Source organism: Taudactylus pleione, unplaced genomic scaffold (genome assembly GCF_031769625.1).
Source record: "Taudactylus pleione unplaced genomic scaffold, aTauple2 ptg000842l, whole genome shotgun sequence".
Lineage (NCBI taxonomy): Eukaryota > Metazoa > Chordata > Amphibia > Anura > Myobatrachidae > Taudactylus > Taudactylus pleione.
In genome coordinates this window covers 4,749,906-4,762,809 of record NW_028285244.1, presented here as the reverse complement: position 1 = coordinate 4,762,809, position 12,904 = coordinate 4,749,906, and the positions used below count along the sequence as shown (strand labels likewise).

At 47.6% G+C, this 12,904-nt stretch overlaps 1 protein-coding gene across 3 annotated transcripts in view; it reads right to left on the bottom strand.

Moving 5' to 3' along the window:
* The window catches only part of PSPC1 (paraspeckle component 1), a 107,319-nt gene that overhangs the window by 71,987 nt on the left and 22,428 nt on the right, over positions 1-12,904 (bottom strand). For all 3 annotated transcript variants that reach the window (XR_015872878.1, XM_088458554.1, XM_088458555.1), the window contains exons 4-5: positions 10,290-10,486; positions 6,272-6,356 (exon numbers count right to left, since the gene is read on the bottom strand). Coding sequence is in view for 2 of the 3 variants with exons in the window: in XM_088458554.1 (XP_088314680.1) it covers positions 6,272-6,356; positions 10,290-10,486 (282 nt within the window). In the remaining variant the exon portion in view is untranslated. The remainder of the gene's footprint in view (positions 1-6,271; positions 6,357-10,289; positions 10,487-12,904) is intronic.

The window sequence follows — 12,904 nt, the reverse complement described above, 5'->3', positions numbered from 1 at the left end:
AAGCCTCAATGCTCCTGGAAACCTGAGGGAACAGTGTGGCGGGCAAAAACAGATGCTTTGGATGAAAAATTCCATGGAACAGCTAAGGCAGCCACTGGCAAAATCCAGTGCATAACCGGATCACACATCAAACTGTGGTGCCCCATAAACGTGGAGAGGCCATGTGATCCCCCCCCCCCCCTGCTAAAGCCTCACACCTGAACTGTAGGAAGACCACTGTCAGATTTCTCCCTACCGGTACGACCACCGCTTAGAGCGAGGGAACAAAGCTCTCCCAGCGGAAAGCTCTTGTGCCTGCCGGAAGACGTACCTATGCCATCGCCAAGTTGTTTGTCTGACCGATGACGAACAGGGCCCCTAATAGAGCTAGGACTATGGCTTGTAGCTCGAGTCCATCGAACAGCCGAGCAGTTGTGGACGGTGACCCAAGGCCCCGAAACTGAAAGGCAATTTCACGGTACCTCAGCCCAGGAGGCTCGCAGCCGTGGTCACAGTGAGCCAATCCCGAAGGAGCAAGTATTGGAACTAGAGAACGGAAAACCCCCCACCAATGGAGAGGGACAAGTACTGTCAGACAGAACGGAAGACCGAGACTAGAGGAATGCAGAGCAACCCATTCAAGTTTGGAGAATTAACCCCTGGGACTCCCGCGAGTAGAACTGGGTCCAATGAATGGTCCCGTAGTGGAGACCATCATGCCCAACAAAGTTACCACAAGGTCGACTGACGCCACCCCGACCAAGGTTGGTTGAGTCCGTTCACTGTCCACCGCAAGAAAAACACCACTGGAGAGGTGTGTCGGACGCCACCCCCAGAACTGAAGTTGCAGAAGAGGAAGCAAGGGAGACCTTGCAAAAGTCGGGATACAGCACTGATCCGAAAGTATTTTAAAACAACCTAGGAAAGTCCGTAACTGCAAAGCCGAAGCATCAGTCACAAACAAAGCCTCCGAAGAGGGTCGAATTGTTATAACGTCTGTGCGCAATATGAACTTCCTCACCAAACGGAAGATAGTGTAAGGAACAAATCCTGCCTATATATCTGTGTTATTACCCAGTTTTGTTCTATTTATGTCTCCAATTGTAAAGCACAACGGAATATGCTGCGCTATATAAGAAACTGTTAATAAATAAATTTGGTAAGGAATGCGCATGCGAAGCGCAGAGCCAAAGTACCCTACAAGCGAAACCGGCCGTAGCTGAATATTTGTAAGCAACCTGAGCCCAGTCTTGCCTGGCCTCCCACACAGAGCCTGCCAGAAATGTCATGCCAAGACAGCAGGGAATCCAAGGGCAAATCACTATGAGGTCCCACAAAACAAATTTGTCAGCAGAAGCGTCCATAGCTCACGCTACCAGTGTCAAGGCTTCCAAGGCTGGATAATGACCGCAGAACCTATTAAAACAACCGGAGACAACCCTGCACAGAATGGATAGTGGATCCCTAAAGGAAGCAGAGCCCTGCACAGGAGGGGGCGTGCGGAGATCTAAACTGCTACCGCAGCGACAATCGTGGGAGATGCTTTCACTCGGATACAGAGTCCGTTGGAAGCAATGTGCGAGGAACAGAGACCTCGTAAACCGGTGTCTCCTATCTTTCCTTATTGAGACCGGAGAGATTCACAGCAGGGAAAGTAATAACTTTACTCCATCGTCAACGCTTGGCCAGACCCACAGCCCCCGCTGGGGAATCCATATCTAAACTGCCTAGATAGCAGCGCCAAGCATCAATGAGCCGAAAAAAAGGGCATAGGCCCTCACCCCATGGGACGGCACAAAACTGCGCAAGCTCCATCTCATGCAAACGTCTAATAGAGCCCTGGAAGGTGAAAGACGCCACCAACACCACCCTCTACCTGCACCTCGCACAGCAGAGGTTATCCTGAAAAGGCGTGCAATATAAATGGTCTGAACACACAACTGGATGAGCTGGAGCCAGACACTATCTTGTGCCATAAGGTCTCTTGTAGGAACCTTTTAGAATGTGGACGCCAAACACGCTGTAAAGCATGGAGCCAGAGCGGGACATACAGTGATTGGGTACTTAACCCTATAGAGGGAAAGAAGCCTGCGCCATGGACGAGAGAATACCCAAGCCGTTTACTTGGTGTCCTCGTATACTGCAACCAGCGCCACTAGGGCGTACCCAACCTGCCAAAAGCCGGAGCCCACATAGGTCCCCCTCGGTGGATGCAGCACCGCAGATGCGTGCGCGTCACTGGGCCCTATACACCCACAAGGCCTCCGAGGGCAACTGCCGGTACCCTGTGCATGAGCGCAAACAATATTAAAATTACAACCAAATCCCGGTATCCAAACTCCACACAATTAGGGCCGTAGCAGGATATTTACCCACGACTGCAGTACGACTGGGCCGCTACGCTAACCATTACACCGTCTGCAGTGCAACTAGTATAACAGACCGCAAGTGTGATTACCTGTTAAGCTGGAATCGGTAACCCATGTGACTGACCCTGCGCAGACATAGGTAGCTAACACAGAAGCAGTTAACATATAGGCAGGTCATTCAAGTACAGACGGTGAGTACTTAGCCTTCCAGGAGCTGCAGGGGAGAAGATTGAAGCCTGCCTGTTTCATGCAGGAGAAACCAGCAGGTCCTGCAGAGGGATGACGGTCTGTGCACCTGCTGATGGCAGAGCCGACATTTTGCGCTGCAACAGGAGGTGGGAGTGCAGCGTGGGAAGCTCCGCGCTTTTTTTCCATGCTCCGCAGACCAGGAGTACTACCCACGGGTAGGGTAAACTCCGGTTCCAGCCCTGCTGATGGGCAGCCTGTCCGCGCGTGCATCCCCTCTTGTATGAGAGGGGAATGCTGCAACAAGCACGTTTTCAAAATGGCAGCTGCCATCCAGGACCATACCCTCCGCCATCACCCTCTAAAAGGGTGACCGCGTGCATCAGTCCATGGGCCCAGGCGGTCTCCCAAGAGACCGGAGTGCTGTCGGGGTCACTGCGACACGCGCCCGCGCACAAACGCAGCCGTCGTACTCAGACTGTGCGCTGCTATAAACAGCGCACACTTACCTAACTAAAAAATAAAAAAAATTTAAAATAAAAATAAAACCTAAGCTACAACAAAGCAGCCCTCTAATATGTGCCCTACTCCGTGAAGCACTTAAAGAACACTGGAATTGTGGGATTGCAGGGGGGGAGGAGCTTGGGTTTTAAAGCTACTATTTAATTTAAGTGCAAAGTCCAGGCCCAACCTACAATCCCCATGGTCCAGTGATCCCCATGGTCCAGTGTTCCCCAGCCTTGCTGAAAGAGAAACGGGATAACCGAATTACTCAAATTATAAAATACTTTGTATTTAAAAAAAAATATATAATAGTGCATAAATGCTTCAAGTGGAAATAAAATAAAGTGTTTGCTTAAACCAGAACCATTGGGGACTCCCCAACAATGCCGATAAGTTAGGGAACATTCTGAAGTTGCTGTGCCGCCTCGTTACAAAAAAAAAAACACAAAAAAAACATTGAACCCACAAAACCTAGTTAATGTATGGGAAGATGACTAGGTGACATCCAACAAAGCCGCTCAGACGAGGCCGATGTGGTACCGCCTAGAAGGCAGTGAAATGTGCCTTTACAATGTACAGAACAGCTTTCCATGCTGTAATATATGCCTGCTAAATTACTGAAGTAATCCATCTTGCAATTGTCTGCTTGGTCACAAGCTAGCCTCTATTTTTGAGCATCACAAAGTACCAAAACGTCACATGTAATTTACATTTCTGAAGCCCTATTCAAGTAAATCTTCAAAACCCTGATATCGCCCACCAAGGCAAAACCAAGTGTTCATCAGAAGATCGATTATAGCCTAAAGTCAATCTACAACAAAGCCCTGGACAATGATTTCTCGCACCCAGATATCGGTTGTGGAACTGAACCAGAGTCCTGAAAAGGACTCTCCATCACAGGTGCTATATCAAGTATTTCAGCTGAAGGTTTGGACAGATCTTGTTGCCCCGAAACACATTTTCACTTCTACTGCCCTGGCATGGGATGTTGAGTATTGCCGGTGAGACTAGCTAGACCAGAACTAATAATGTCTGCACTTGTGAGTATTCACATATAGTAAAAAGCTTTTCTCCGTTGTAGCCTAATAATAATCTTAGCAAGTTCGGGACCAAACGGGACATTACCTGCAAATGGCAGGAATTTAAGAATATTTCACATCGATATCCCAGGCCAGAGCATGTATCATGATTTTACTACTGAGGCCGAAATGCTGACCTTTAAGTCCTGGATGCTTAATGCTGGCCACACAGCAATATTTTACCCGATCTGGCCGATTACGACACATTGGAACGACAGATCGTGTAAAATATGGGCAAATCCAGAGAAAATAGTGAGTCCCCATGCACGATCACGATGCGCGTCTCCCCGCTGATCGCACATCGCATCGTCAGAGCTGCCGTGCAGTAGGGCAGATCTGACAATCTAGGACACGATGCACTGTGGAAGTCTGACTGCAGGAGAGATCGTTTGAAGATTGGACACCAAATTGTGTGCATATCGTGTGCAGAGCTTCTGGGGGGAGATCGTACACAAATCATACACATCGGCTGATCGTGTGCAGATCGCCATGTGTGTGGCCAGTTTAAATGATATGGTCATCCAAAGTTATGAATCTTTAATCTTTGTTTACTACAGCCCTTCTGAAAATTACTCAGACTAGGCTTATGCTGAAATGGGTCTATATGTATAAACAGGGGTTGGCATCTCTAAACAGAGCCATCTCTGAGTATTGCTGCATGAAGACTAGGGGGTAGATTTACTAACGCCTCTAAAAAGGAAAAGATTCAAGCTGTCAAATCTCTAATGCTTTTAAGAAAATGATACAGAACCCGATTGGTTGCTATGGGCAACATTACTTTTCATTTTTATAAGCTTTAGCAAATCTACTCCTAGAAATTGTAGTGGCCATTGACTTGCATGCTATAGGGGCATCCATCTTAGGCAGAGACTCTTTAGAGTCTATCCTCCCCCAGGAAGGGATAAAATACATGCAATCTGACTGGGACCATAAACCGCTCTTCTGGTGTGGTCCAGGCATCACATAGCAAAACTTAAAGCTGAGGAAGAAGGAAAAAATACATTGCAGCCTCTTTCATTTGAATAATGAGTATAGAGTAAACAGTTTCCTTGACATCTGAGGGGTCTGTCATAAAATATTCACCAAATCTTCTAACTCTTACAACCTTCACCAAAACTTCTAAAGCTGGGCATCCACTATACAATTTTCTGTCAGATATCTGTCCAATCTGGCTGGTTGGAATGAAAACCTGGTAATGTATGGGAGCAAATTACAGTCGATCATATGGTTTTAAACACTGGAAAAAGGACAAAAAAATTTTTTTTACCAATTTGTCTGAACAACCATTTTTGGCTATTTTCCAGTGTTTGTGAGCAAATGGACGATTGTCATCTGCTCCCATACATTACCAGGTTTTCATTCCAACCAGCCAGATTGGACAGATATCTGACAGAAATTGTATAGTGGATGCCCAGCTTAACTCTTGTTTGCAAGTGGAGACCTCATCGAAATGTGGGGTGTCTCAAGCCACTTCGGTTGTCTCCTTAGAGAGAAGGTTTGAGTCCGGTCCCTGCCAGGACTGTAGACCTTGTGTAGTCTTGCTGTAGTGTAAAGCTGCCCATCCACTAGCAGACCATAGAAACGACAGCACGAGCAGTCATTCAGTGCAGGCTCATCAATCATCTGGCAACATGCTGAATCTGACGTTATCGTCAGGTTGACCAGCATGTTTGCCCGATGATTGATGTCTGAAACAACCAGCGGGCGCGTGCATCGCTGGTAGTTTCCGACTTTAAAGTGCCTGATTCGCAAGCGATTGCACGATAACGACGTTATCGTGCAATCGCCTGTCAAAATAGCCTAGTGGATGGGCAGCTTTAGATTCTAAAACACTCTCTAGGAAGACAAAACCTACATTAAGGGGCATATGTATCAAAGCTTGATGTGAGATATATATCACCAATCAGCTTCTAATTTACATTTTGCAGGCTGTGATTATAAGTCCCCAGTAACAAAAGTACACTTCAGTTCAAAACTATATATCTATCCCAGATCAAGCTGAGGAAGGCAGACAAAAACATTAAAATAATAATGCTACTTTTAATTCATGCAAAATAAAAGTCTCACACAGAAAGCGGTAAAAAAAAAACTAAACAAAGTAACTTTAGTTTCATTTCTTCTTTTACAGCTTTACTTAATTTCAGAAAATCTTACCTCATATGAAATTGTTTCCGCTTTTGAAGCTCCTGATTCCTTAATTCTTCAAGTCTTCGAAGCTCTTCTTGGCGTCGCATAAGATCTGCAATAATATATTTGATCTTGCTTTTAAATTAAAACAGGAAATTATAGAAGACGACATATACATCCTTCTAAATGTCTGTCAAGCAGATGTGCAGTGAGAGCTGACGGGAGACACCAGACTCTCCCCTCACAGCTCTCACTGGCTGAATGACGACACACTCACCTCTTCTCCTCCCCAGTTTTGTTTTGATGCACAGGGTTGTTCCAAGACCTACATTTTATGATTTTTTTGCACTTGTACATATTTTTTGCTCTATGTACATATCAGCGCAGCTCTTATATAGTATTTTTGGAAGACTGATATTTTGGAACTGCAGAGTTCTGATATAGAGCAGCTGCGGTATTGACATTAATGATATAGTGCATCTCTAATCAGGAATATAGCACCTACTGGGTATTTTTTGTGATGTTCCAAGTCCTGAGAGCCAATGGTAGAATGGCTTTTAGCCAAGCCAGTATCTGGTTTTTGTCAGATGGCCTGTGGTAAAAAATCTGCAGAAAGGGGCTTAAGCATATGTACGTGTCAGGTGTAGCATATAGCCCAGATCTGCAGTTCCTCTGACCCAGGTATCTGACTTGCAACTATCTGTAGAGAAGAGGACTGGCTCAAAACACTGGAGTCCCAAGGTGAACAAAGTGTCAATCTTGCGGATTGCTAATCTGAAGATTTTGTGGTTGGTCTTTTACCAGACTGTGGCAGAGTCTGTCTAGTTGCCGGCTCCCCCTCTCCACATACATGGTCAAGATGGTGGCCACGGAACAGAGGGTGTTAATAATGTGTTTTAACATGTTTTATTTAGCGCACTGTGCTTACTTTGATTCTGTGTGGTAGATATAGCAAAGAAAGAACACAATTTACCAATTCCTGTAAACTGGGAGTTGTATTTTCCCTGGTTTTAGAGTTATGGGGAGGATTACAATCTGCTGTATTGTGTCCTCTTACTACATAAAGGGCTGATGTGGCTCTGTACATTCTCTGACCATCTTGAGGAGAAAACTTCAGTAATATCTTGTATGCTGTGGATTTACAGCCTTTGTAAAGACATCTGTACTTGCTTCAAGATGCCTGCATCTGCTTGCACCTGTGACCACCAGAATACAGGAATTCACTTCTGTTCTCAGACTGTTCTGGATTGAGCCCAATGTCTCCAAGCTGTAACCCTTTCCCAGCTACTCAGTGCAGACTGGGCCATTGTGAGGGACCAGTGGAAATAAGCAGACATTCGCCGTTGGTTCCAGGTGCCAGTGGTAGGAGCCCGGTGGTGGAAACGAGTAACCCATCCACTACGCAGTTAGTTACAGATGGTAATTGACTGAGAGGGAATCCCTAGGAGTGGTGACTCAGGTCACTCAGGGATGAGCAACCACCCTCTATTCCACATCAGTGGACAAAAATCTGTTATCGCCAGGCGGAGTGAGGTCATCTGGTCACTGTGATAATTAACACTGTGGGCGCGACTCTATTCAACGCGATGTAAATAGCGCCGGGAGATAGCTCCCGGAGCTATTCAATTCATCGCAATGTTAGGTAGGGGAAGTCTCGTTCTCGCGCCTTAAACAGGGTATTCAGGCACGATAACAGGCATTCCCCGAACTAACTTCCCGGCGCGAGGCTGTTTTTCAGGCGCGAAGGGCAGAAAACAGCCTCGCGCCGGGACTTTTGTCGGATTTCTGCTCTCATCCCCGGAGGGATGAGAGAAGAAATCATTAGTCGGACTTGGCAGCGCGGTGTATTGAATAGCTCCGGGAGCTCACTCCCGGCGCTATTTACATCGCGTTGAATAGAATCGTGCCCAATGAATTTCCTTTTGACAATTTTAGAGAAAAAACAGATTTCCTCCCGGGTATGTGATATAGAAGGTGAAGATATTAGACTTGAGATTCTTATAATGCTCAAGCTCCTGCACACACAACTATACACTGTGGTTCCAGTGGTTTAGTCGAACATCCTACTCCCAGAACTGATGTTGGAAGACAGCAATTTCTCAATGTCAACTTTGAGCCATGTACAAAAGTAAAATTAAGGGGGAGATTCAATTAAGCACAGTCCAGCCATAGACTTACGTGATATGCTTCTGTGCGCATTTATGAATATTAAGATATTGCAAATGGGTGTTGCTTATTTTTTCTTGCACCATGAATAATGGTTTATCATTATCTTATCTTTTATTTATATGGCGCCGCAAGGGTTCTGCTGTGCCTTACAAAGTACATAAACAAATGAGCACAGTTATTAACAATATAGTAATAACATTCTGCGGAGACACATTACTTCTATCTCCCCATAAGATGAAGACTTCGTAACAAAATATAGAAAAACGCATACTTCAAACCTTTCTCCTACACGCTGTAGAGGCAGCATTTATTATCCAGTACCTCTAAAGCAACATTATATGTAGGTCTGTACAATGTGTAAGGAGTACAATAATGTAGGAACCAAGGACATCAATAAGGTATTTCATGACAAATAACTACTGTCTCTAGTTTGGGCAGACAACAGCTACTCTTTAAAAATAAACAGCATATACACTCATGTAACACAAAAACTGAGACAGCTGCCTCCATTCCTAGTACATGCCACCAAACTCCTGCATTAAAAACTTTCGCAATTACTATATATAAGCAGATATCTGTTTTATACATTGCAGAGAAGGCATATTAGTAGGTGCCAGAGAGAGAGAGAGAGGTCACTCAATCTTGAAAATATAGATGTCTATATAGTACAATTTCAAGGGTATACCGCGATTACGCAACATTAGAGAAGGCATCCAGCATGTGACTACGATGTGGTCGCAGAAAACTGAACGATCGTGGACAGCGTCAGCTGGCATTCATTGTAATTCAAGGGATACAGTCAAAAGGCCATCTGTCTAAATCCTGGCGCGGGTCTAAAGACAGGCATCGAAATCACAACGCCAATCTGAATCCAGACGCCGAAATCTAGATGGATGGCTCCCGAACCAAGGTAAGCCGAGCAGTGTTAGCGCTTAGCAGAAAGGGGGGGGGTTAGGTTTAGGTACCCCCCGGGGGGGACTTAGGGTTAGGCACCACCCTGGGAGGGTTAGGTTTAGGCACCCCTGGGGGAGGTTAGTGTTAGGCACCCCTGGGGGTGCACCACCCCGGGAGAGTTAGGTTTAGGCACCCCCTGGGTATTTAGTGTTAGGCATCACCGGGGGAGTTTAAGGTTAGGCACCACTAAAGGAGGGTTATGGTTAGAAGGGGGAAGAGGAGAGGGGGTTAGGGTACTTAATATAATAGTACCCTTGATACATCTGCAGACATCACTGAACGGCAGATGCTATATAATCATTGTCATGCATTCACTCAGACGAGAGCAGGATCCTTCAATACAGCACTGCGCCATTGTACAGGTCCGTAGCACCCATTCATGTCACGCATTTACTCAGGTAGGAGCGGGATCTTTCAACACGACAATGCTCCACCGTCACAGGTCCATAGCCACCAGATTATGGCTGGAGGAGCATTGCTCCGACTTTGGCCCTCTAGTTCGCCGGATTTGAACCAATAAAACACGTGGGCTAGAGTTCAACGTGCCATCAATGGTAAGGTTCCACCACCGGCGACTATTAGAGCATTGTGAACCATTATTTAGAAGGCATGGGGTGTACACCATCTACACAGCACTTCAGAGTGCTCATGGAGTCCACGCCCCGTTGTATTGCTGATGTCCGATCAGAAGGAGGACCTACGAGATACTAGACGGGTGTGTTTTTCTTGTACATGAGTGTACATTCAGCCAGTTATATAGTATAGCACCCATGTGCCTGCCTCTCAACAGCCATTTAATTCTTGCACGAAATAAACCATCAGTGTAATACTCCACCACCGCCACTCCTTAACACACACACACACACACACACACTATAACTACCCATGCCAGTTGTGATTAGGTCACATTGCCAGTTCTCACCTTGCCTCATGAGCATAAGCTGATGCTCATGTCGTGCTGCTTCCATCTCAGCCTCCAATTTCTCCTTCGCTTCTCTGATGTTTCTTTCAACCTGCTCTCTCTGCTGTTTCTCCATCTCATATAGTGCTTTCCATCTTGAGGAGTATTCAAATTCAAATGTCCCTGGCTGAGCAAACCGTGGCGGCTCCTCCCTTTCCCTGAAAATACATAAAATATGAGATATGGTGAGAACTTACCCTTGTTATCTCTATTTCTACGAAGTCCATAGGGTTCCACAGGATACCTTGGGGGTATAGGTGTGACGTCAGTCACTGGGCACCATAGAGTTAAGCTTTTCAGCCTCCCAGGATGCACTAGGGTCCCCCTCCTATACCCCGCCCCTGAGCCAAGGCACCTCAGTTAGTTATTAGGCCGGAGGAGGAGAAGGAAGAGAGAGAAAAAAGATCTGGACACATACAAGAATCACATTCTCACCAGAGGGAGACGGAAAACCGGTGACCAGAGCAAAGCCCATCTGCAGCACAGGTGCGACAGGGTGGGAGTCCTGTGGAACCCTATGGACTTCGTAGAAATAGAGATAACAAGGGTAAGTTCTTAACATATCTCATATTTTCTACTTCAGGGTCCATAGGGTATCCACAGGATACCTTGGGGATGTCCCAAAGCAGTATCCTTTAAGGGTGGGGACGCTCCTGTGCAGAAAGGAGAATCCGCCGCCCGAAGGAAGCATCCTGAGAGGCGAAGGTGTCAAACCTGTAATACCTCACAAAGGTATGGACAGAGGACCACGTAGCAGCCTTGCAGATCTGAACTGCCGAGGCACCACGTCGAGCTGCCCACGAAGGACCCACAGACCTAGTGGAATGAGCCTTCAGAGAAGGAGGGACCGGTAGGCCTTCATGAAGATAAGCTTCAGAAATGGCCATACGGATCCAGGCTGCCAAAGTTTGCTTTGAAGCAGGCCAACCCTTTTTACGGAAGCCATAGAGGACAAACAAAGCGTCCGACTTCCTAAACGAAGAAGTGCGGTCAACATAAGTCCTTAAGGCCCGCACCACATCCAAAGAGGCCTCACCCACGGAAAGACCCGGTGAGTTAAAGGCCGGAACAACTATTTCCTCGTTAACATGAAACTGGGAAACAACTTTGGGAAGAAACTCGGGCCGAGTGCGGAGCACTGCCCTGTTCCCATGAAAAACCAAGAAAGGGGGTCTACAAGAAAGAGCCCCTAACTCAGAAACACGTCTGGCCGAAGCAATGGCCAGAAGGAAAACAGTCTTAGCTGTTAGCCATTTAAGATCCACTGAGCCCAGTGGTTCAAACGGCGGTCCTTGGAGAGCCCTCAGGACCACAGCCAAATCCCAAGGCGCCACAGGTGGAACAAAGAGCGGCTGAATGCGGAGAACACCCTGCATAAAGGTGCGCACATCCGGGATTGTAGCAATCCTACGGTGAAACCAGACAGATAGGGCCGAAACCTGTACCTTCAAAGAAGCAAGGCGAAGCCCATGATCTAGTCCCACTTGCAGGAAGGCGAGACTCCGAGACAGACGAAACTCCCACGGTGCATAACCTCTCGGTCGACACCACTGGAAGAACGTATGCCACACGCGATGGTATATCCTCGCGGAAGACGGTTTCCGAGCTCGTAACATGGTACGCACCACAGAGCTGGAAAACCCCCGGGACCTCAGCATGGCCGTCTCAACAGCCACGCCGTCAAAGACAGCCGAGTCAGGTCCGGGTGAAGGCAAGGACCCTGAGACAGAAGGTCCAGTCGTAGCGGCAACCGCAGAGGACTGTCCACGGACAGACCCTGAAGGTCTGAGAACCAGTGCCGTCTGGGCCATGCGGGAGCTATCAACAGGAGCGTCCCTCCTTTCTGTTTGAATTTCCGGATTACCCGTGGAAGAAGGGAGACCGGAGGGAACAGGTATGCGAACCGGAACGTCCACCGGACGGACAGAGCATCCACCAGAGACGCCCCTTCGTCTCTTGTGCGAGACCCGTACACCGGCAACTTGTTGTTGTGCCGGGACGCCATGAGGTCGATTTCTGGAAGACCCCACCTGTCCACCAGTAGTTGAAAAACGTCCGGGTGCAGGGACCATTCCCCCGGATGAACGTCCTGGCGACTTAGAAAGTCCGCCTCCCAATTTAGCACTCCCGGGATGAAGACCGCTGATATGGCCGGAAGATTGCGCTCCGCCCAAACCAGGATCCGAGAGACCTCTACGAGAGCCACCCGACTGCGAGTTCCTCCTTGCCTGTTTATGTAGGCCACGGTGGTAGCGTTGTCCGACTGGACCTGCACCGGGCGACCCTGGAGAAACCGCTGTGCCTGCTGGAGAGCATTGAAGACCGCACGGAGTTCCAAGATATTTATTGGAAGCTCCGCTTCTGTCGGCGTCCACCTGCCCTGGAACAAGTGTGGACCCGAAACTGCTCCCCAGCCCCGAAGACTGGCGTCCGTTGTCAACAGGACCCAATTTGGAACCCAGAACGGACGTCCCTTGTTGAGGTGGGTCGTCTGTAACCACCACGCAAGGGACAGGCGAACCTCCGGGGTGAGCACAATCGTCTGGGACTTCAGAGACTGAGGCAGCCCGTTCCAC